Genomic DNA, 26,080 nt, shown 5'->3' with positions numbered 1-26,080 from the left:
GCACGTGGAGTGCAGAGTGCAGCAGATGGTTCGTTGCCACGCCACCTTGAAGCTCCCCTCCCAGCATGTCATCACCCTGACTTGGACATGTCCTGCAGTTCGAGGACAGCGTCTAGGTGCAGCGCCTTCCAGGTTGCCCCCACACCAGTCATGTGGAACTCAGTGTAACACATGCTGTGGGGGCAAAACACATGTCTTCGTCATCCTGTCAGGCTGACCTCAGCATGGGCAATATCTGCTGGCCCACCCAGCAAAGGACACATGCCGTATATGATTCAACGTAGTTACTACGCTCAGACTTGTTTGGAGGGGGGCACCAGGGGGGTAAGCAGACCTGCTGGGTTAAATGATCAATGCCAACATGGTACTCACATAAAGATGCTAGGCCTGGAAAAACTCAGCAGGTCTGGCAGCATCGGCGGAGAAGAAAAGAGTTGACGTTTTGAGTCCTCATAACCCTTCAGCAGAAGCTGAAGGGCTGAAGGCCCGTTCTGCTGAAGGGTCATGAGGACTCGAAACGTCAACTCTTTTCTTCTCCACCAATGCTGTCAGACCTGCTGAGTTTTTCCAGGTAATTCTGTTTTTGTTTTGGATTTCCAGCATCCGCAGTAGTTTTTTGTTTTTAAGATGCTAGGCCTGTTCCCAACAAGTCGTTGAAGCGCTTGCGGCACTGGATCCATGTGCGCCGCACTACGTCACGGGAACTCACCATCTCCGCCACCTCCTCCCAGGCACGTTTCGTCATGTGGTGGGGCCCTCCTCCTCCCATCCTGGGGAACCAGCACCTCCTGCCATGCTTCCACCTCCTCAAGGAGGGCAGCAAGGCAGTCATCCGAAAAACAAGGGGCACACTGCCCCCGCCCTACCCTCCGGCCTGGCCTGCCCCAATAGCCTACCCTCCGGACTTGACTGAACTTTATTGCCCCTCTGCACTGCCCTTTGTCCAGCCATTGCAAGCAGCCTTTCCGAGGTTGCCAGGGCCTTCCTTTATACAGGCCGCCGGGTCGCCATTGGACCCAGCAGGCTGAGCGTGCCCGTCGCCGCACACCCACTCTCGCTATTCACGGGAGTCGTGAAGTACACTGGGCGGGCCTTAATTGGCCCGCCCACATAAAATGGCGATTGCGAACACCAATCGGGTCCCGCTTGTGTCTGCTCCCGCTCCGCCCCCTCCCCGCCAACCAGAAAAGTCAGCCCAATGTTTCGAGTCCATATGACCCTTCTTCAGAGCTAAAGAGAAGTAGAAATATGATGGATTTTATATTGTTGAAGAGGGGTGGAGCAAGAAAGGTGAGGGATGGGTGGGTGCTGAGGAGAGATTGACAAAAATGTCATGGACACAAGACAAAGGGAGTGTTAATGGTAGTGGTAAAGACTAAAGAAGGTGCTGATAGTGCCATAAAGAGCGATGTGGTCTTCACTACTTTGGGGAGACTAAACGCAGACTGGGTGACCGCTTTTTGGAACAGCTTCACTCAGTCTGCAAGCTTGACCAAGTTCCCTGTCACTTGGCATTTCAACACGCCATCTTGCTCACATGTCCATCTTTGGCTTGTTGCAGTGTTCCAGTGAAGCCCAACTCAAACTGGAGGAACAGCATCTCATCTTCCGATTAGATTAGGTTCCGATTAGGCACTTTACAACCTTCTGGACTTAACATTGAATTCAACTACTTCAGACCATGAACTCTTTCCTCCATCTTTACCCCTTTTTTAATCCAATTTTTTAAATTTAAATTTTAAATTGTTTATTTATATTTATTTATTCATTCATTTTTTAATCCTCCCCCGCCCTTATAGGACCATCTGTTACTGGTTTCTATGTTGTGCTTTCACAGAGCACTGACCCTTGTTCTGCTATTGGCACATTCTGCTCTTACCTTTATGCCACTATCAGCACTTTCTTTAGTCTTTAACACTACTGTTAACACGCCCTTTGTCTTGTGTCCATGACACCTTTGTCAATCTCTCCTTAGCTCCCACCTATCCCTGACCTTCTGTTTCTCTCCAACTGCTCCCCCCATTAAACAGTATAAAATCCATCACATTTCTATATTTCTTTAGCTCTGAAGATGAATCATACAGACTTGAAGCATTAACTCTGTTTCTCTCTCCACAGATGCTGCCAGACCTGCTGAGTTTTTCCAGCATTTTTAGTGTTTATTTCAGATTTCCAGCATCCGCAGTATTTTGCTTTCATCTGGTATGCTTGGATATGTGTAGGTAACTTGGAGTATGTGAACATTAGATGTGAGTTCTAAGGAACACAAAGTGCTGCTGTGTGAACAATGGGGATGTGGTGCATTGCACCTCAGTAGAAGCTGGTGGAAGGGTGTTTATGAAATATGATGTGAACTTGCATTCACAGACCTTGCCCACCTTTGTAAACCTTTTTGGACACTGCTGCCCTGTCCTTATGGCCTGATTCTGCCTTCTCCTACACTGTCCACATGCTTCCACTCCAAGCATAGGATGTTCTTTAAAGGCTTCCTGCACACCCCAGCCCTTGGAGGAAACAAGGCCTCTCTCCTCATCTCTAACTGGCTGGTAAGCACCTCCAAGATGGTGTCACTGAATCAGGGAGCCTTTTCCCTTGCCTTCTGTGCTGCTTCCCTGCAGCTTGTGTCTTTCCAAACGATATACTAGAGCTTTCAGATTAGGTCAGGTGTGCATCTTCCCTGTAATAGGGTGAGCCTTTAAGAAGGAAAGGCTGGCTGCACCATTTGCTATGAGCCCAGCGCTAGCCAGGAGCACCATAAGGACAGCTGCACAGGATCCACTTGGTCCCACGCTACCATAATATTAATGAGGTAGGAGCACCAAATTTGTACATAGGGTTACATAAGGTGTGCATCATCACAGAAACAAGCCATTCGACCTAACCAGCCCATACCAGGGTTTATGCTCCAACTGAGCCTCCTCCCACATTTCTTCTTCAAACTTATCTCATCTATCTTTCAGATGAAGCATTAAACCAGGTTCTGGTCTGCCCTCTTAACTGGACATAAAAGATCCCATGGCACTATTTCAAAAAGAACAAGGAAGTTGTTCCTCATATTCCTCAACTGACATCACAAAAACAGATTATCTTGCCATTGCTATTTGTGGAAGCTTGCTGTGCACAAATTAATTGCTGCATTTCCAACATTACATTGGTAATTACACTTCACTGGGCTATAAAAAGGGGATGTCCAGTGGTCATAAAAGATGCCATATAAATGCATGCCTTCCTTTTGTTCTTTTCTAACTTTATTGCCCTCTTCCCATCTTGCTCATATGCTTATCCAGCATCCCCTTAAATGCATCTATACAATTCGCTTCAACCACTTCCTATGGTAGAGTGTGCCACATTCTCATGAATCTCTGAGTAAAAATATTTTTTTATGAATTTCAATTCATTTGGAATCAGCGTGGCAGGCCACGAATCACAACCGTATGCACAGAAAGGAGGGTAACCCAATTTCTAGCCCATGTTTTTAATAGCATTTGGGGCTACTTTTATGCTATCTTCTTTTGGAAATTACAAGCTTTCCACTATCTACCATCCACAAATTTATGCAGTTTAAGATTAGTCATCATAATGCTAATCTATGTCAACAAAATGGGTATTATAATGTGTTAGAGTGCCTTGATATAAACCTATCATACCTTAGAGAACATTGCCTGTATGCTTCAATGCCATAAATCTTTTAATGATTACAAAAGATTTTCCTTTCTCTCTTTTCAAGGACTGTTTTCTGGAGCTGTAAAGAGTCATTTAGAAACATTTGAATTGTACATTAACCCTTTCAAATTAAAAAGTAATTAGGAACGCTTTAGATTCTTTTCTGAATGAGAGGGTTAAGAGAACAAATCACTTTTGGCGAAACTGTGAATTCTTTTCTCTTACACAATGACTCGTTGCCTTGTTCAGCTGAATACCACCACAGTGTTTCACCTCAATTAAGCTCCACATAAAATGTTGAGTGGGGACTATATTTTTTTCTTTTATGAATGGCTTAGTGTTGGGCATTGCATTTCAATTGCTGGAGGTTATTAATGAGAAAAAGGGATTAAGTGTTGTTGTTAATACCTCATTTACCAACTCCCACATATTGATTAACTATAACTGCAGCATCATTCAACAAAAAAGGCAAAGAGTGGGTTGAAATTTTATCTAAATTAGTCAGGGGCTATTCATACTCTGACTGGACCAGCATGCTTCGAGGCAGGGGCCTCTGCATGTAGAAGGCTTATCACCATTAATCAGATACTCTGAGATGCGCACCAGCAGCAAATGTGATGAACAGTGATGCAAAACTTACCATTAGAGCCATTAGCAGTGCTGCTAAATTTGACCGGTTTAAGGTTGGCAGTTGGTCTGGAAAGCAGCCTGCTTGGCTGTCTGTGGGCCTTAATTAAGATGTGTTCAATTCTACCTCCCCTGCTGTGTCACAGACCAGTGCTCAGACATTTTCAGCTGGTCCAGCCCATGACTTTGACCTTCTGAGCAGTCCAAAGTTCCCTGGGGAACCGTTCAGCTCATGAGGTCTGATTTCACACTTCTAGGCTGCTTTGCCTCTTTTCACAATGACAGGGAAACAAAGCCCTTTAGAGTAGGGCGCACGGGGACTTGTTTAAATTGGAAACTAGAGAGGTGTCAAGGAACAGGGTTATGGGCTACAGAATAGCATTTTTTAATAAAGAGCTCAGAGCTTTGAGTCAGCTTAAAAGGCTGGGTTTACCAATATAATTAACAGAGAAGGGTATCTTCCTTAAGCCTGTACATTCCCATAGCATTTTATATTGTCCAATTTCTTGAAAAAGGCTTCTGTATATTTAAAAAGAGAAAATGTAATTAATTATAGGCATTTGCAAGTTGGTAAATGTTTTCAAACTGCGAGGTTTTCAAACTATTGATGAATAATAACCGTGGGTGGGAGAGCACATTGGTTATGTTACCAGCAAGTAATCCAGATGCATGGCCTAATAATTCAGAGAGAATGACTTCAAATCGATGGAATTTTGAGATTCTGAATTCAGTTTAAAAAGAGAAAAAGGGAGATTTTTTAAAAAAAACTGGCATTGGTAAAAGTGGTCATGACAAATGGTTGTAAAAACCTGTTTTAGGAAATAAAACCTGTCCTTGAAGTCTGGCCTATATGTGACTCTAGTGCCACACAAAATGGTTGATTCTAAACTCCCCTCACAGATGGCTTGGCAAAAGCCCCTCAGTTGTATAAAACCTGGGCAACCATCGCTGGACAATAAATGCTAGCCTTGCCAGCAACACCTTCACCTTAAAATGAATGAAGAAGTACTTGAGAAAAGTTTTTAATGTTCTGTCATTGTGTAGGCAGTTTCGGTATAACATTGCTTTCATGTAGTGCTTTTAATATAACAAAAGGTTGCAAGGCACCTCATAGGGGCATTATAAAAAGATTATGACGCCGAGCTACATGAGATATTTGGGCAGATGACCAAAACTTGGCCACAGAGGTAAATTTTAAGGAGTGTCAAAGGAGGTGGAGAAGCAGAGAGGTTTAGGGAGGGAATTCCAGAGCTTAGGGCCATGGTAGCTGAAGGCATTGTCACCATTGGTGGAGCAATTAAAATTAGGGATGTTCAAGAGGCCAGAAGTAGTGGAGCATAAATATCTCAGAGAGTTGTGGGGCTGGAGAAGATTACAGAAGGGATTTGAAAACAAGGGTGAGAATTATAAAATTAAGATACTGTTTAACTGGGAGTGGGTATAGGTCAGCGAGCACAGGGCTGGTGGGTGAATGGTTCTTGGTGTGAGTTAAGACGTTGGTAGCAGAGGTTTGTATGACCTCAAGTTTATGGAGGATACAATGATGGAAACTGGCCAGGAGCAGAGTGACCAACCGTTCTGGATTTCCTGTGAACTTCCAGGTTTTGAGGCGCTTGTTCTGCAGACTGGGTTGTAAGTATCTGGGCAGCTGTTTGTCCTGTATGCTTGAGCAGATGCACTATACCTACCTGCTCACCTGTACTGTGCTCTCCTCCCTGTGGCCCACTCCAATGCTAACACACAATTACCAGCAGCCTGCCTTTCTCATAGCATCCCCCTCATTGCTCTGAATGATCCTCCCCCACCACCCCCTGTCTCTGATCCCACAGGCTTGCCAGCTCCCACTCCCACCCCTGTTCTTACAAGTTCGCCCCAACCATCCCCCCCCCATCGCCCTTACAGGTTCAGGAGCACCGCGCCCCACCCCCCGCTTCACTCTGGCAGGTTTGCCATCTCACTCCCCTCCACCGCATTCCCACCTCCCCTTCCTCACCCCCCACCCACCACTGCTCAGATGTCAAGGTGTCCCTTAATTTATTTCCCGAGAGTTGGAAAACCTGGCCAGGAGTCAGGAATGCATCAGAATAGTCAAGGATAGAGGTAACAGAAGTATGGATAAGAGTTTCGGCAGCAGATGAGCTGAGGCAGGGGCTGAGTTGGATGATATTATGGAGGTAGGAATAGTTGCTTTTATTGATAGTGTGGTTATATGTTTGGAAGCTTATTTTGCGGTCAAATATGACACCAAGCTTGTGAATAGTCTGGTTCAGCCTCGGACAGTTGCTGGAGAGAGGGATGGAGTCAGTAACTAGAGAACAGAGTTTGTGACAGAGACCAAATTACTTCAGTTTTCCCAATATTTAATTGGTGGAAATATTTGCTCATGCAGTGCTGGAAGTTGGGCAAGTATTTTGATAATTTAGAATTAGCAGAGGGAATCAAGCAAGGTGGTAGTGTCGTAGTAGAGCTGGGTTTTGTCAGTGTATACGTGGAAGTTAATGTATTTTCAGATTACATCACTGAAGGACAGCATGTAGATGAGAAATAGGATATAAACCCAAGACACAATTTCTGTCATGTTTATAGAGCAATTCTGTATTAAGATTTCTCATATTTTGGAGCTCTTTGATTTGATGCATGCAATGGATTTCACAATATTCAGACAACTCTACATGCACAACCTTTTCCCTTCCCAATTGTTCAAAAAGTCACAATCATGACTTATAAGAAGATCAATGGTAGAATTTCTGTGTACCAAGCAGAAGGCCCAAAGTTTGTTTCCCGGCCTAATGCAGGGCTGTTAATCTTGATTAAGGGAATGGCCAAAACTATTGCAGCTAGAGTTCAATGTGAGGTCACTTTGGATTCAAGAAAGACAAGACCGAATATTTTCTACCAGCATCAAAAGCTAAAATTATTCTTTCTTTCTCCGCTCCCCATATGCAATCTGAAAACAGATAGACAAAATTAATATTCAATTTCTACCAGTAACTACCAGGGTTGATTGCCCATTTGCATTATTTTGCTAATTTATAATGTGCACATTGAAGAATTGGTGACCATGGCATTGCTACTGCAAATTAATTGAGAAACAGTTAGCAGTTTATTAACAGGAAATGGGGCTATTAGTATATGTTCTGGACATTAATTTCTGAATACCTGTATTCTGTCATCTAATTTCCCTTTCAGTTCAGAAATCTGGCAGCATTTGTGCATGAATGCCAATAACATACATGCAGATTGTCAAAATGCTGTATTTTTTCATAAATAAGCCATGAGAAATATGTTTAATACTATCTCAAAGATGTATTTTTCTTATAAAAACCAAGATATTGTAACAACTGACTGCATTTGTCTGCCCACTACCATAGTGGAAACAATAACTATTTAAAATAATTGGATTAATAGCTGCTTGCAACAGCGGACAAAAGGAAGGTCATACACGTGTTAAATTTTCATCTGCTAAAACCAGCAACAGTCATTTCTGGCTATAGAAAAAAATTGCAGGAAATTGTACTTAATTAGCATTTTCAATAACATTTCCAATCAATGAGTCAATTTTCTATACAGAAAAAAAGTGGAAACAAACTTTAATTTATTGATATATATCTGTGTATGTAATCTTTATCATATAATCATCATGCCATTGCTACTTTTAATTTAATCTTGGGAAAGTGCTGCTACTTATAAAATATTTGATTATCACTGTAAGTGTTCATGGTGACACTGGAACTGCATCTTTAAAAACTGCAGCCTTGCTCCTGCTTAGTATTATCCTCCTATGCATGTAATTTAAAGTTTACAAATCAATCGTACTGATTGAGGCACTCCAGAAGATACCACCTTGGGCTCCACTAGGCCATGAACACCACCAAGGTCAGAATTTGACTCCCCTACGCCGGTGGGTTTTTAGGCAGGGGGAGTGTGAAATTAAAGGGACAAGATTCCCACCGGGTTCCCGCCCAGCCCAACCACACAAGGATTTTACACTGGAGCAGGCAAGACATCGGACAGGAAACCCCCTCTGGTCCCAATTGAGGCCCTTAAATGGCCAATTATTGGCACTTAAGAGCCATTTCCTACCCAGCCTCAATTTTGAGGCTGTCGGGAGGATTGAAGTTGCATGGGGGAAGACCAAAAATCAATAGTTACATCTCGGACAGGAAGTGGGGTGGGGGTAAGTGCCTCCATCAGAAACCTCCTGCTGAAATCGAGTGCCCCCCAGCTCCCTTAAGGTCTGGTGGCCTCCAGACCTCCCTCGACCCCCACCCCCCTGGCCTCTTCCCCGAGACCCCGATCGCCCCCTTCAAGCCCCCCCAATGCCTTCCCTGATCTCCGTGACCTGGGACCCCATGATTACTTGGGATTCTGGCGCCTGGACTTAGGGTGGGATTTTCCAGCCCTGTCCACTGCCTAGATCATCCGGTCCTGCTGAAAGTCAATGGACTTTTGGCTGGGCCGCCGAATCTCCCACAGTGGGTCCGTCACGATGGGGCTGGTCTTAATCTTAGGCGTCCCCTTGCATTTCTTCTTCTGTCCACTGCAGTGCTGTCACTGCAGGGACTGGGTAGCTGCCGGCCAATCAGATTGGTCGGCTGCTCTCTAAGGCAGTACTTCCTCCCGATTGAGGAACGGAAGACCCGCCTGCAGGTACTCAAAGCTCATTCGAGGGTGAAATGGCTGCAAGATGCTCGGAGTCGGTATGGATATGTTCCCCGCCCGCCCTTTGGATGGGGGGGAAGTGAGACCCCGCTATCTAGGCCTGTATGTAACTTTGTGCATAATTATACTTAACACAAAGTTGTCCTTCATAAAAACATACTTGCATTTATATTTGGTTAACGTAGAAATCAATTTATTTTTTAATTTGACAAAACCAGGAAAATCATTTAAAACAAAACTAAGAATACCACCCTTTTCATAATTCTAAAGCCGAATGAAGAGATTCCACTTTAAAGTTTCAATTTCGACATAGTTTAAACATGCCATAAAGTTTAGACAGCCTAATAATTAACATTACATTTTAAGTAACTTTTGTTCCAACTACTATGATATATACAAGTTATCAATACATTTCAACATTGTGTATATGTGAAATAAGCATCCTACATAATAAATCACTGCCTTAAAACTCATGTTAAGAACATAAGAAATAGGAACAGGTGTGGGCCATAGGGCCCCTCGAGCCTACTCTGCCATTCAATAATGTTCTGTAGACCAGCTTTAAAGGTAACTGTTGTGTGGGCCTGACAGGAATATGTGATCATTGTATGGGGTTTTGTGTTGGATAGAAATCTTGTAGAAATGCCCATTGTACAATATGGCAGGGTTTTTGAATTTGTGCTTTCCTCACTCTATTTTGCCATTATTCCATATGGATTTTTGGAACTGCTTTACCTGATGTTGCATTTTTAATATTAATGTTAAATTCTGGCCTAAAGAGGGCAGCATGGTTTTGGGCAGAGACAGAGAGAGTATAAAAACTGGTCACATCAGTCAATCAGGGCAATGGTCTGATCTCTCTGGCTATGTAGAGTATTATGCAGAGAATACCAGAAGGGAGATGTTTTGGATGCATTCTGATTGGGCATTTATATTTTAAAAAGTAAATTACAATTTTCATAAAATATCTGATAATGATGGAGACATTTATCTCTATAGCCTCTCTTCACTATATGAGAGACCATGATGTTTCCAGGGTAGTCATTTGAACTTAATTGATAATTTTATATTTAAATCTAAAACCTTAAAGAATGAGAAACAAACAGCTTCACAGCTGTGCATGTGACATCATTTCTTTGGAAAGGCCGCATGAGAAAACCACAAGTATAAATCAGACATTTTTCTGCACATTTTTAGGCTTTATCCTCTTTTGTGTTTATAAGATGACTCACTTGTCAGGAAGGTCCTTGAGGAAAATATTGAGAATTAATTTCAAAGACAATTGTCTGCCTAATAATAGCCTAATAGTAAATGCTTTAAGCTAGCATGTAGTACCACTGATATTTCAGTGCATGTACCAAGCATTCACTTCTCATGAACCTGCACAATTGCCTCTCATTTCTGTTTCTATTTGAGTACTTTGGTGTCTGTTTTTCAGAAGCTTATTGCACTTTGGACAATTGGTTTTAAGTACATCTTTGTTTCTATATCTTTTTAACTTAATTAACGTATTTTGTTGGGTGTCAGTTAAATGGCCTGAATTGTGCAGTATTCTACAGGCATATGAAAGGCTTCTTTGATCTATATGATCAAAGGGGTTGCAGTTATCTCAGACATTCTGGTAATGTGGCAGACCCCATTGAGATGTGTGCTTTTGTCACTGGGCCCTATCTATTAAATTTGTTGTCTGCCCCTACACAGTCAGGTTAATTACCACAGAAATCTAGAAGTATTCCTAGTCAACAGTGAATGTGCTGGCCCTGTTGTCATTTCATCTTCTTCAGGGGGGCTAAAACAGCAATGTCAGTGAAGAAGCCCCAACTCTTGTAAGAAAGTTGCATGGACAGTCCTGTCAAGTAAGCCAAAAAAGCACCAATACATGAAAATAAGCACAGATATGCAGGCCATGGCACTTATACTGAACTCATATAATTGGTGCCAGCTAATTTATTAAAGGATCACATCAACAGTGGAGGATGCTTCCCATGAGCTAGTTTGACATGAACTACATTTAACAACAAGTTTACTAATATGCAGTGGAACATCATTTCACATCAAGATTAAAGTCTGTCACTCAAACCCTTTTATAATGGAAAGAAAATCCTGGTACCAATTCAAAATGCTGCTTTCTTCAGCTGTGGAATTTTTTTTATAACTTGTGTTAACACAGTCCATCAAAATCAGTTAATGAGGTTGAATCACAGGGTTGTCTATCAACTAATAGAAACAGGAGTAGGCCATTCCATGGTGCCACTCATGCCTGCTCTGCCATTCAATTAGATCATAACTGGTCTTTTTCTGAATTTCAATTGCCTGCCTTTGTTCAATACCTTTTCCGAACAAAAATCTATCAATCTCAGGTTTGAAATTTTTAATTGATCTAGCCTCAACAGTTTTTTAGAGGAAAGAATTCCAGATTTTCATTATCCTGTGTTAGACAAGTACTTCCTGATGTTACCATTGAACAGGCTAGCTCTAATTTTTAGGCTAAGGCCGCTTGTTCTGGTCTCCTCCATCAGAGGAAATAATTCCTTTCTATCTACCCCCACATGATGGTAAAAGCAGACTGTAACAGGAGAGGTCAGGGATAGGGGAGAAACAGTAACCCAGATTAACTGTCACTTGATGTTTCAGTTACACAGCTAAAAATTTGATCCAGTTTTTGAATTCCTGTCAGCACAAGTAATTGTTGCTTCTTAGCCGATAATTTCCAAGTTATGAAAAACGTCATATTTAAAAATGGCTTTTCTTTAGGGAGCAGTGACCCATTTTGTGTGATTGAACTGAACAATGACAGACTGCAGACACATACTGTCCATAGGAGTCTCAACCCTGAATGGAACAAAGTCTTCACTTTGTGAGTATGAGAACAATGATTTCTTGCATGCTTTGTGAAAATTCACAGATAATAAAGTTCCTTGTCCCAATGACACAGCCTTTAACAATATGTAAAATCAGTATTAGCAGCACTAAGGGAAAATGTACTATCCCTAGTATAGTATACAGTCACAGCAAAGTGATAGGATTGTAGTTCTAAACTTGCTTCCCAAATAATTAAAACTATATGTGAAAAAAATGTTAATGAAAACTTTATTTTTAAAATGGGTGGCAGTATTGATTAAGGAAAACATTGCAGTGCTGTAGGGAGAGGATATCCCACAGTGGTGAAGGACAGAATCTATTTGGCTGGAGCTGAAGAACAAAAGAATTGTGCAATTACAATGCTCGGTGTACTCTATAGGCCACCTACCAGTGGGAAAAAAGTAGAAGACCGAGTTTGCAAGGAAATTACAGAGAAGTGCAAGAATTATACAGTAGTTATAATTGGGGGACTTTAATTATCTGAACATAGACTAGGACAGTAATATAGTGCAAAGTGTAGAGAGGGGAAAGAGTTCCTAGAGTGTGTTCAGGAGAATTTCTACAGCAGTATGGTGTCAGTCCAATGAGAAAAGAGGCATTGCTGGACCTGGTTCTTGGGAATGAGGTGGGCCAAGTGAATCAAGTGTCAATAGGTTAACATGTAGGGGGCAATGATCTGTGTATCATAAGGTTTGGGTGGCTATGGAAAAGGACAAGGAACAATTTAGAGTAAGAATAATTAACTGGAGGAAAGCCAACTTCAATGCGGTAAGGATGGCCCAGATAAATCGGAATCAAAGGTTAGCAAGCTAAACTGTAACTGAACAATGGGCTGTTTTTAAAGAAGAGTAGTTCAAGTAAAGTCAAGGTATATTCCTACAGAGGGGAAAGGTAGGGCAAACAAATCCAGAGCTCCCTGGACGAAAAAAAAATAGCGATTAAGGTGAAGCAGAAAAAGTGTGCCTATGACAGGTGTCAGGTGGGTAATACAATTGAGAACTAGGCCGAATATAGAATGTTCAGAGGTGAATTGAAGAAAAGAGAGTATAAGGGACTGGCAGCTAACAAAAGGAAATCCAAATGTCTCCTGTAGGCAAATAAATAATAAAAGGGTGATAAGAGGAGAAATGGGGCTAGTTACAGACCAAAAAGGGGATTTACACTTGGAGGCAGGGGGCAATGCTGAGGTATTAAATAAATATTTTACATCTGTCTTTACCAAGGAAGAAGGTGCTGACGAGGCCATAGTGAAAGAGGAGATAGTTCAGACACTTGAAGGGTTTAAAATTAATAAGTAAGAGGTATTGGATAGGCTGTCAGCACTTGATGTTGACAAAGCACCTGGACCGGATGAGATGCATCCAAGGGTACTAAAAGAAACAGAGCCACTGGGCATAATTTTCCAATCTTCCTTGGACTCAGGGGTAGTGCTGGAGGATTGGAGAACTGCAAATGTTACACCCTTGTTCAAGAAAAGGTATAAATATAAGCTCAGCAACTAAAGCCTAATCAGTTTAACCTCAGTGGTGGTGGGAGCTTTTGGAAACAATAATTCAGGGCAAAATTAATAGTCACTTGGGCAAATGCAGGTTAGTTAAGGAAACCCAGCATGGAACTGTTAAGGACAAATCATGTTTATCTAACTTGCTTGACTATTTTGATAAGTCATAGCTCATGGAACAAAAGGGACAGTAGCAATATGGATACGAAATAGGCTGAGTGACAGGAAACAACATGGTGAATGTTAGAAACCACCCCCGCGGCCACCCCCACACACCCCCACCCCCCCTCGGTGGAACTCCACTATCAACCTTCCTCCAGTCGGAATAACAACCATTCACCATTACTCTTCATTTCCTGTCACTCAGCCAATTTCGCATCCATGTTGCTACTGTCCTTTTTATTCCATGAGCTCTAATTTGGCTCACAGGTCTGTTGAGTAGCACTTTATCATATGCCTTTTGGGAGTCCATATACACTCATTATCCCCATAAACCTTCTCTGTTACCTCATGTGAGACCTGGTGTATATTAATTACTTAGACCTTGGTGTACAAGGCACAATTTCAAAATTTGTAGATGATAAAACACTTGGAAGCATTGTGAACCCATGAGAAGGATACTGCAGAACTCCTATGGGACATAAACAGGTAGGTGGAATGGGCAGACAAGTGGCAAATGAAATTTAATGCAGAGAAGTGTGCCGTGATTCATTTTGGTAGGAACAATGCAGAGAGACAATATAAAGTAAAGGGTACAATTTTAAAGGGGTGCAGGAGCAGAGGGACCTGAGCGTATATCTGCATAATTAATTGAAGGTGGCAGGACAGGTTGAGAGAGTAGCTAATAAAGCATACTGCATCCTAGGTTTGATCAGTAGAGGTAGAGAGTACAAAATCAAATGGATGGAAAACAACAAAGCCTGTGGCCATGATGGTATTACATCTGAGGTCTTCAAAGCTGGTGGGCTTTGGCTCACATCAAGACTCCATGCACTCATCCTACAGATTTGGGAGGAAAAGAACTCCCCCCAACTTCAGGAATGCAACAATTGTAACTATCTTCATGAAGGGAGATAAATCATGCTGTGGAAACTATCGAGGTTTTTTGCTCTTGTCCATAGCAGGAAAAATCTTGACATGCATTCTCCAGAATTGCCCGCTTCTCTTGGCTGAAGCAATCCTCACAGAGACACAGTGTGGTTTTAGACCTTACAAAGGAACCTTTGAAAATGTTGGGAACTACACCAGGAACTCTTCATTACATTCATCAGCCAAAACATTTGACTCAGTAAATCACAAGGCTCTGTGGATTGTGTTCTAAAGATCTGGATGTCCAAGAAACTTCATCACAATCCTGCAACTGTTTCATGATGATATGACCACAAATGTCTTGAGTCGGAGATATGAAACAGTCTCCTTCAAAATCCAGACTGGTGTCAAGAAAGACTGTGTGATAGCCTCCACATTTACAAACTACATGACAGTGGCTATTCTCCAAAGATCAACTGCCCTCTGGTGTGAGTATTAAATACTGCCAAAAGAAAATACTTCTAAAACACTCTGAAGGCTCTCCTTGAAGCTCAGCAGAATTTACGTTTAGGATTGGGAGGAGCTTGCTACCAATCGTTCAAAATAGCAACAACTTGTCCATCAAGCTGCATCATACTTTGAGTCTTAATGACGAAGCAGATTGGCGGCAGAGAAGGAAAGTAAAGGAACAAGCTTGCATTCCAGATCCCAATACCTTGTGGGATGTGTGCACAAAGATCTGCAATTTTACACCCACTGGTGGAGGTGGCAGGTTGCCCGCCTGCCCATAGGCCATTTGAGGTCCTTAAGTAGCCAATTAATAGCCATAAGGGCCTCTTCCCACTTCTGCTGTAATTTTTCCTGCGTCAGGCAAAGGCTGGTGCCAAGTGGGAAGCCCAGCAACTTTCACTACTCGAGTTGGAGGAGTGCCATTGGAGATTGGTTGCAGTCCCAGCAGTGGCCACTGCTCCGAGTGCTCGTTGTTTGTCTCTGTGATGCAGCTTGTTCCATAATCCATACAATTCTCCTCCTGATGGCCTGATGTTAAAGTTCAGTAGGAGCCCCCCACCGCCACCACCTGCTCTAGCAGGTTCTCCAGCAGCACCCTCACCATCTCACCACCTCCCCGCACCATCCCCCCACCCCCCTCACCCCCGCTCACTCTTACAGGTTTGCCATTCCTATGTGTACCTTTAATTTTTTCTCCAACAGTTGGTCACCCTGCTTTACTCTCACTCTCTTTCTTTCTTGAAGCCAGATAGCTTCAAACGTGGCAGTAATGCCACAAGAAGTGTAATGACCTCAAGGTCATGGTCAGTGAATGCATCTTCATATTACATCTCCTGCCCACACCTCTACCCCCAGCCTCTTACAATGCTCAATGCACCACATGCCTGTCACTCACCCAGCAACACTCTCTGGTACTCAGGATTCACACTTAGGCCATGATTTTCCCTGTCCACTGGCGTCGGGCGTGTTCAGTGACTTGAGCGGACAATATGGCGAGAAGGCCAAAAATCAGTTTCACAACGTCATGAAATCAGTTTGCAATCGTCCGCTCAGTCCTTCGATGGCAGGTCACGTTCCCCGTCATCAGACGTCGGGAACCTCATTGTAGTACATCAGCATATCGTAATAAGGCCAGCCCGCTGGACTTATTCACCCCCCACACTGGATTGTTCACCCACGTCGGCAGGAAAACACACTAGTGCAGAACACGTTTTGACGGCTGTGACATGCAGAAGTTGGGACTTACCGCCAGGGCCTTGCTCACATTGCGAACATCCAAGGAGCAGAAGATGCTGGAGACCAACAGCAACTGCACACTGGAGGGATGTCCATGGTGGATTCTCATGGAGATGGCTCCACTGCGAAGCAGCTCATGTAAGTTGGAAAGGCAACATTGATGCTCATAATAGATGATAGTTGAGGGGGTGGGAGAGGGAGATCTAGGATTGACTGGGAGAGGAGGAGGCATCAGGGGGCCGACGTTGGTAGGGGGAGGAATGAAGGTGTCGGGGGGTGAGGTTGGGGGAGGGAATGAAGGCGCCGGGGAGTGAGGTTGCAGGGAGGAGGGGGTAATGGGGCAAAGATGACAACTGGGGAGGTAGGTGTAAGCGGGTGGAAGGTGTGAGGGAAAAAGTCCGGGGGAGGAAGGAGTGTGGACAGGGGAGGGAGTCCCAGACAGAGGAAGGAGTATGGAGAGGGGAGGGCGTCAGGGGAGAAGAAGGAATGCGGAGAGGGGAGGGAGTCCAGGGGGAGGAAGGAGTGCAGAGAGGGGAGGGAGTCTGGGGGGGGAGGAAGGAGTGCAGAGAGGAGAGGGAGTAAGGGTAGAGGAAGAAGTAAGAGTGGAGGAAGGAGTTGAGAAGCGGGAAGGAGTAAAGCTAGAGGAAGAAGTGAGGGTGTCTGAGGGAGTCACGAAGGGGGAAAAAGTAAGGCTGGAGGAAGAAGTGAGGCTGGAGGGCAAGGCTGGAGAAAGGAGTCAGGAGGGGGAAGGACTAAGGGTGATGGAAGAAGTAAGGGTGTCTGAGAGAGTCAGGAAGGGGAAAGGAATAAGTGCGGGGTGGGGTAGGGAATCCGGAGTGGTGCAGTATGAGGACTAAGGGGCAGGGAAGGGATTCTGGGAGGAAGGTGTCTGGAGGGGGAAGGGGTCTGGAGGGGGGAAGGGGTTCCAGGGATGGAGGGGTCCGGATGTGGAGGTGTCCAAGTGAATGTGCAAGGGAGGGAAGGGAGGGGTCTGATGGGTCCAAGACTGCCTCCTGGGGAGCGAACTGAGGGTGGGCATGGTATGAGGGAATGGTAAGAATGACAGAGGGCACAGTGAGGTGGTAGGGTGGAAGGGTGAGGGTTCGGCGGTGGTAGCAGAAGGGAAGGCCAGGGTGGTTGGTGGGAACTCAGAGACAGAGACAGACTCTGGGGGTGAGAAGGAGGAGGTTGAGGAGGTGAATGTGGATGGGGGTGGGTTTTTTGGGAAGGAAGGGAATGTGCATGTCCACCTCGACATCCCCGAAGGAAAAGGGTTGTGGCTGGTAGGTCACGGAGGGGAGGTGGAAGGTGATGCCAGGGGGATCAACAGTGAGGGGGGACAGGAAATGGGTGACTGGGGGAGGGGAAAAGAGGGGGGAGCTGACATAAAAGTGAATCCAGACCATGCTATCTAAATAGAAAGTGAAATTACAGCTGTGGTGGGCAAAATCAATTGCTGCATGGGAATGTGATCATTAGGTGGGCGGAGATGCAGGTCAGCTCAGATGGACAACTGAATGCAAGCAGCATTCAAAATGCTTAGGACATTGAGATGAGTGTGATACATGAAGGATCTGCGTGAGTGGGAGAGTGCTTGCTTGAGGCTTCAAAAGGCCCTGGCACACACACATTTCTCCCTCCAGAGTCACTCGTTGGCCAGCTGCTCCCTCTGTGGTGACAGAGGATAGGGTTGAGGGGCTCACAGGCAAAGGGGACGCAGAGGGTGAGGACAGTATGGAAATTCCTGAGTGGATGACCCAGGGGGGTCCAGGTGTTGCTCCTCCTCCCTTCGGGTGCCTGGGTCCCCGGCCTGACTCCATGAGGGATCTGGAGGGACGTCGAGGTGCCCCATTTCCCTCTCGTGTTGCCACTGCAGGTACTCACCCATGGCTCCCTTGATGGAATGCAGGTCTGGACACATCTCCACGTTCTGCTAGACCAGGGTCTCCGTGGTGTCTGCCAACCTCCCCAAGGAGACTTCCATACGCACACATGTGGGCACCACTTCATCAGAGAGCAGGTGGACACACTCCTCCCACTTGCATGCCACTCTGTTGAGGGCTTCCAACAGCTCTACGCGATGTTCCCACGCCTTCTGCTGACTCCCCAGGATGAGTTGGAAGGTCAAATCTAAAGGCTCACCGTCTGACTCCGACCTCACGGATGCCTGATCCCCTCCGAGTGCTGCTGCGGACACATGTCCGTGCGGTGACAACCAGATTGTGAACCCAAGTCTGCTCTAGATCTAGGTTCCATTGAGGTGTATGTCACTGCGCTGGTGGAGGGTATGGGTAAGCACTGTCATGGGTCTTCCAGGCTGCTGTTTTCCAGCTCTTCAATGGAGGACGAGTCATCTTGGCTGGAGGTGAGGGCGTGGATGGAGCTGAGGGACTGGCTGGCTGAGGGTGTTGGTCACTTGGCAGAGTTCCCTGTGAACCAAAGTAGAGATAAGTAGTGCATGGCAGCAGAGTCAAAAGCAGGAGAGAGAGAGCTCTCACGTTTGTATTGAGAAAGGGATGATGTGGTGCAAGATCCTTATGAGGGTGTTCACCGCCAACCTCACTGTCATCGCAGGCACAACCCATGCCCTCACCAGTCAGCGCAATGGCACACTCCTCAAAGTATGTGAGGGGCCTAATGTGGGCCACTCCACCCCTGGCCTGGGACCTCTCCCTGCCACTTCGAGCCAGCTTCTCCTGCGTGGAAACAGATGGAGAGAGTGTGAGCAGCACACATGGCACTGCATGGAATGATTGTGTGCTGAGCGGAGCCATGGACAGGATGAGGATGCAAGCTCAGGAGGGTATAGCCTGATGGAGATGTGAGGGCAAGTGTGAGATTCAGTGGCATTGTCCCTTGATGTGTGAGATCCCTGTGAATATGTGATGAGTTTGTGAGTGTGTGAGTTGAGAGTGATGGGAAGAGTGAATTACCTTTTTGGAACGGATGAGACCATTCATCCTGTAGCAGCACTGGGTAGCTGTCCTCTTTTGCAGGATATTGGCACTAACCACCGCTGCCACCACCTCCCAAGCCAGATTAGTGAGGTTGCTGCCCATCCTGTGGCCAGAGCAGGGGCAGAGGACATCATGGCAAGCCTCCACTGTGTCCAAAAGGCGCTCGAGGGATGCACCATTGAACCAAGGGGCTGCAGTCTGTTTGCCTTTCAGGACCACGTCTTCTTTTCAGCAGTCGTGGGCTGGAAGCACTAAGAGGTGTGCATGTGGCTAGACTTTAAATATGGCCCCCAGCACGATGAAGTGGCGAGGTGATGGTGTGGCGGGCGAATGAGAACCTGCCCACTGTGGAAATGGTGTGTTTCCCAGGAATGCATAATTAATGCAGCAGGTTTGGAATGATAGAATGTGAAAAGCTGCCATTGTGGCTAGCTGGTATAACTCTTAACTGCCCTCTGAAATTGGCCTAGCAAGCCACTCAGTTCAAGGGCAATTGGAGATTGGCAACAAATGCTGACCTTGCCAGTGGCACCCACATCCCATTAAAGAATAACAAAAAAAAAGTGACCCCTTGGTAGCCATCTTAACAATTCATCAGAGTCCATTTTAAACAAATAAAAGACAATTCCAAAACCTTCCATATGAGTGCAGCCCATGTTTGAAGTTATGAATATGACATGCCTTTACTGGGCTTGACAGAACTAATTGTGCACACGGGTTCTTCTAACTTATGGGAATGTGCTTTCATTCAGATGTAAGAAGGTAGGTTACTTTTTGACGATGAGTATGTTTGTTATCAAAGATATTTTGGCAAAGACCCAAAAGGCAGACTTTTATTGTGTTGGGTTCCAACAAGTTGTTACTTGTCAAGTTTCTACTATTGACATATTCTTTTAATTCCAGAATGCAGCATTGCTCAAACTCCAACATTCTGGAACAACTATAGGCTTTGGAGAAATAAAAGAGATTGTTTATAGAGATGTTAAACCTTATGTTTACTTCTATCATAGAATTGTAGGCTGGGATTTTCCGGCCCCATTGCGGCGGGACCCGCTGCAGGAGATTCGGCAGCCCAGCTCAGCCCAGCCAAAAGTCCATTGACTTTTGGCGGAACCGGAAGATCCCAGCAGCGGGCAAGGTTGGAAAATCCCACCCATTGAATGATTATGGCACAGAGGTGGTAATTCAGCTCATTGTTCCTATGCCAGCTCTCTGCAAGAGCAACTCAGTCCCACTTCCCTACCCTTTCAGATAATTATTCAATTCTCTTTTCAAACCCACAATTAACCCTGCCTCCACCCCATTCTCAGGCAGTGCATTCCAGATCCTAAACACATGCTGCATGAAAAAGTTTTTCCTCATGTCGCCTTTGGTTATTTTGCCATTCACCTTAAATCAGTGTCCCCTGGGTCTCCACCCTTCTGTCAATGGGGACAGTTTCACTTCATCTACTCTGTCTAGACCTCTCATGATTTTGATTGAATACCTCTCTCAAATCCCCTCTCAATGTTATGTTCTCAAAAGAGAACAGCCCCAGCTTCTCCAAACTATTCACATAACTGAAGTCTCACATCCCTAGAACCATTCTCTTTTCTGCACTCTCTCCAGAAAATGTATCATATAAAAGAAATAATTTTAAAACAAGATAAAGCAGCAGTCCAAATATATGTAACATAACAGTGGAACTTAATTCTCCAAATCAGACAGAGGCATGCTTAGCAGCATTCTTTCCGATTTTGAACTAAAGTTTGAGGTTACTTAAAAGTGTTAGTTTGAGGTAGGTCAGTCACCCTATGTGGATGAGATGAGGTGCTTGCACTTACTGTGCCAACTGATCAAGTATACCAGCTAAGCCAGATCAGACAGTATTTACCTATTTTAACAAATATACTTGCTGAACCACCTGTTCAAATTATGCCAGTCTAACCAGATGAAATCGCTCTGAGAGCATTGCCTTTCAATTCCTGTGCCAGCTTTTCAATCTATTCTGGAGTCATATTTGCTAATGATCCTATATATTTCCCACTGTACCAGATAGACCAACTATTTTGTCTGTGTCAAGTTTACTGATTGTGACAGATGTGCTAGCTGTTCCAGCCATGCCAGCTGTACTAAGTCTGCCAATTGTGTTTACTGTGACAGCTTTCAGTACCTGTGGCGCTGGAACAGCTGTGGCCACAGATACTGACACCACTCATCTGCATCCCTATTTGCTTTCTCATTCATTATACTTGGATCCTAAATGATTTCAGCTTCAAAGCATCCTTAGGGCTATACTTTTGACTTTGTTTGAAGGAAAAACAAATAATTCTTTGCATAGTTATTTACAAAAAGGGTGAGTGTAACTTTTAAATGTGAAATTTTATGCAAAATAATTAGCGAGATTAGCCAAAAATATCAATCACCATCCACCTGTAACAATGATCCTTCAAAACTTTTCAATTAGATAACAAGCCAGCTAATGGGTGTGTAACAGAAAATGTATGAATCTAGCTACTGAATGCACAATATTTTTGGAAAATGCTGATTGACGAGCTCATACAGCCCTTTTTCGTAGACTGGTCCCTGACTTCCCTTGTGGACTCTGTACTTAAGAAATGGTGGACCTTACTGGTGAAAAGGGGAAGAAGATGGTAGGGATGGGTGTGGAACAGGGTCGCTAACAGAATGGAGGCAAGATATGTTAGGATACATAACAAAGCAGTTGCATTTGGTAACCACCACTCAAAGAATCTGCTAAGAGGTCGGGAAAAAAATTGCAAGACTATAAAATGAATGCAAAAAGTAAGTAAGAAGATTAATATAAAGTGGCGGCAAACCATATATATGAAGAAAAGCTGAAAGGCAGAATTTAATGGCCCTCCCCTCACCTGTCCCTGTAGCCCCCACCCCACGCCAGAGCAGGTTGAGAGGCAGGAGGGCCATTTAATCGGGCAAGAAGGCATGAGATGGAGAGCTAGTTCGCCTTCCCAACTCTCACTGATTACATCAGGTTGGGGAAGATTGAGGATGATCTTCCTGCCCGGATCGCCATTTGAGACCCTTAAGTGGGGCCCCTTCTTGCCATCGCTACTATTCTATTAGTGGTGAGGGGTAGGCCCATACTGCATGGGCAGGCTGCCCAGTAAAAGCTTGTGGCCTGCCTGCAGGTGAGGAGGGATGTGGCCCTATGATCGGTATCCTGTGTCCAATGGAGGGCCCCAGCAGCAGTAAAAGTCACCCCTGCAGAAGACCCCCTCTGCACTAACATTGACCTCCCCCCCCCCCCCACTCACTGGAGCCGGCCTGAATGGCCCTGGTGAGGCCCCCCCACTTACCACTTACCTTTCCTCTGGGGTCTCCATCCCTGTTGTTTGTTCTGGGCTTCCGGTACTGTGTCTGAAGAGCTGCTGGCCTTTGATTGGCTGGCAGCTCTTAGAGGTGAGGTCCTTATCATGAAGGTCGCGGGGACCCTGATGGCAGACAGTTTAGTGACTAATTGGGATTAAATTCCGTTTGAGCTCCCAGAAATGGCCATGGCAGAGTTGTCAACAACTCCCCAGCCAGTGGACAGGGTTACCATCACAGTCATTAAATTCAGTGCATAGTTGTTAAAAACATGGAGCAGTTATGCATGCCCTGATGGCAAAGTGAACGTACTGTACAAAAGAATTTCAATGTGGCAAATCAATCTGTTTTAATCCATGCCACTGTTACATTTAAATGTAAACCTGTTCCAAAAAATGGCATAAAGTGGAATACGTGGTAAACGTATAAAGTGGAATACGTGGTGAAGGGTCATCTCACAAAATATAAAATGAGAACTGCTGAAAAAGACATTTTGTCGAAGTATTTTGTCTTGGACCCATCAGGACAATCACAAGAATACCAATGTCAGGGGAAGCAACAACATTATACCGTATGAGAAGAGATTACTGATTGATTGGCAAATGGACACTGATTGGTAGAGGCATTGCCATGAAGAATGCACCGGTTAATGGTAACTGACAGTTATCTGCCATGCATTGTTTGAAATTTTAAACCAGGCAGCTTGATTCTGATTGGTCAAGGAATTGCCCTGAGGAATGAACCAACGAATGGCCATTGCCTATTTTGTTTCGCTGAAACAGGCGCAATGTGTGTACATGTTCTTTCTGTCTGCAAAGGACAGGGCCGTGTGCATTAATATATGTAGATTCCAGTACTTGCAAGCGCGCCACTCTGTGACCCTGACCGACAATCTTAAATTGGTTGTCTGTGTAATTTTTAGCATGCTGAGGATTATTTGGCAAATGTTGTCCAATCGCAGAATCACTTCTAATGTTGGACACTGTTTTAAGTTTTGCAAGCACGGGCTGATTGGGTACAGTCTATGCCTTGCCCGTTATGAACAGCGGAAGGGACATGCTGTTTGATATGATCTGCCAGTCTTTGGTTACGCAATAACTCTTGCAAAGGAGACTCCTGGTACAAATGCAGGTACTATGGGGTTAGATACAGACACAGTTGGAATCTTTTTATATCCCAGGCAAATTAGCAGCTCCTGAGCAGCCATCCACCAATGATACATGGTCAACTAGGGGAGCACATTAGGCACATGGGATATACACAGAAATTCACAACTCAGGAAACAAACACACAGGAACTGAAGGCATCGGAAAAACACCTTGAGCTTATATATAAAGGCAAAATACTGCGGATGCTGGAAATCTGAAACAAAAACAAAAAGCGCAGGAAAAACTCAGCATGTCTGACAGCATCTGTGGAGAGAAAGGCAGAGTTAACGTTTTGACTTGAAACATTAGTTCTGTCTTTCTCTCCACAGATGCTGTCAGGCCTGCTGAGTTTTTCCAGCACTTTTTGTCTTTGATTGAGCATATATATTACTGAATAAAATTAATGTACTTTTAATAAGCCTTGCAGTCAGACATCTTTTATTGTGCAGAAAAGTAAGCATTAATAATCCAATAGTGGGGCTTAAAGGACTGAGATTGATCTCCATGACCCTACATAAAATTGAACAGAATCATAACAGAGAATTGTAATAAAATGCTTCACTGGCTGACTTGTGCTTCCTATCCAATACCCCTGTTTAGATCGCCCCTGATTATTCCTCCGCTGTACATTGCACATAAATTGATGACAGGAGGGCAGGGCCCAGGACCCAGTCAGATTTCTCTCATATCCCATTGCTGTCTGGGACCTGCCTGGGGAACATAGGTCGAGTAGGCCCTGGGAAGCAGTGGTAGCAACCCTAAAGTACACCTGCTGCCTCCAGTCTGACCCTGAGCACCTATATGTCTGAATGCCTAGGTCTCAACCGAAGCTTTCATGGAACATGTACATCAAACTTTATGGGGGTTCCATTCCTTTAAGATCCCTTGCTGGCTCATTCCTTTTGCAATACTATTGATATTTTGTTCTTCACACTATTTTATGTTCCTGAAGAACTCAGACTGAGAGAAGTAGGCCACGGTTGGGGCAGTTGGGTTCAGAGGGCTGCTCTAAAGAAAACAATCCAATTAGCAAAAATCAGGCAAAGAGATCCTCACTCTAACCTCTCTTCCTGGTTGCTGTGTGGTCTATGGTTGCAAACCAGTGTCCGCCCTGCCAGTGAAATATTGTTTAATAGATCTGTTTTGTTTGAGGACAGAGGAGCAATGTATTATTTTTGTTATCATCATGTGTCATTGTGATGTGTTCCTTTGTGATTCAGATCACTGCCATATGTTTAAAATAAATGAAAAGCTTTTTACCAAACATTTTCATGCACAGGGTCCACTTTAAAGTAGTTCCAGAGTTCAACTTTAGTTCTAGCTTCAACTTATGCCAGTGATCATCATTATCTTTATCTCCTGCAGTCCCTGAATAATCAAGAGTTTAGTAGTATGCCTTTGTTACAACATTGGCATATGCTGTATCTACTACAAGTATCCTTACAGTATTATTCTTTTAAAGCAGTTTAACAGTAATCATCTTTATCACCTGGAATTTCTGGAGGGTTTTCCCAGACAATCATCAGCAGAATCCCCAGAGAAATGGCACAAAATGTTAGAAATGTCTGTTTAAATTGTTTTCCATGTGTTTAAACAATTGCTGCAGTTGATCAGGAAACTTTAGCGGAAATGTAGGATCTGTATATTCGCATCTACATTTTTCCATTTCCACCTCCCATGTTCGTTGCTTTCAATGCAGTTCACACTGTTTTTCTTGTTTTGTGGTTGATTACATTTACTAGTGTTCAATTATGGCCAACCAGTCCATTCTCTTCCATCATCCTTCCCAATTGTCCAGATCTGTGGAATGGCCATATGCAGTTTACTGTTACCTGTTTGGTTACAGTCAGCACATCCAGCTTTTCTTTCCACTCAATCCTGCACTGTCACTTCTGGAGCTCCTTCCTGGGATTTATCCTTGGCCCCTTTCTTTTTCTTATCTACACTGACCTGATGGTGACATTGTTCATGGGCATAGGGTCAGCTTCCTTATTTTGAGACACATTTCTACTCTCCGCCAGTTGTCTCAATCTATGTGCTGTCAAACTGGCGCTCTGACATTGTCACGGATTAATCTAATTTTACTCTGATTGTTTCAGCTACCACCATAAATCCTGTTCCCTCCCCATTGATTCCACCCATTCTTCAGCCAGTTGCTTTAGCTCTAGTCAGATTTCAAGCACTGTGGGATCCTGGTGGATCCAAAGGTTAGCTTGAAACCCCACAACCAATCCATCAGCATGACCACTTTCACCTCGCAGCATTGCTGCCTTTGCCACCAAAACCCTTATCCAAGCTTTGTCACAAGGAGACTTGATTTCTCCAGTGAACTGTTTGCTGGCCACTAATCCTTCACTCTCCATAAGTTCCAACTCCAACTCCTTGTATCCTGTCTCATACGAATTCCTGTTCACCCATCATACCCAGACTGACTGACCTACGTTGGTTCACGAGTTTGTTCATTTTAAAATCCCTGGCCTTGTCTTCAAGCTCTGTTGATGCCATGCCCCACCTTATCCCTGGAAGCTTGCCAGCCCTCCAATTCTGTTATTATGTAC

General features: G+C 44.4%; 1 protein-coding gene across 9 annotated transcripts in view; it reads left to right on the top strand.

Moving 5' to 3' along the window:
* mctp1a (multiple C2 domains, transmembrane 1a) overlaps positions 1-26,080 on the top strand; it is a 576,914-nt gene that overhangs the window by 291,672 nt on the left and 259,162 nt on the right. For all 9 annotated transcript variants that reach the window (XR_013579823.1, XM_078565337.1, XM_078565331.1 and 6 more), the window contains one exon: positions 11,707-11,809. Coding sequence is in view for 8 of the 9 variants with exons in the window: in XM_078565337.1 (XP_078421463.1) it covers positions 11,707-11,809 (103 nt within the window). In the remaining variant the exon portion in view is untranslated. The remainder of the gene's footprint in view (positions 1-11,706; positions 11,810-26,080) is intronic.

This window comes from Cetorhinus maximus, chromosome 2, assembly GCF_964194155.1.
Source record: "Cetorhinus maximus chromosome 2, sCetMax3.hap1.1, whole genome shotgun sequence".
NCBI classification, from domain to species: Eukaryota; Metazoa; Chordata; class Chondrichthyes; order Lamniformes; family Cetorhinidae; genus Cetorhinus; species Cetorhinus maximus.
This window is presented reverse-complemented; position numbering and strand designations above follow the sequence as displayed.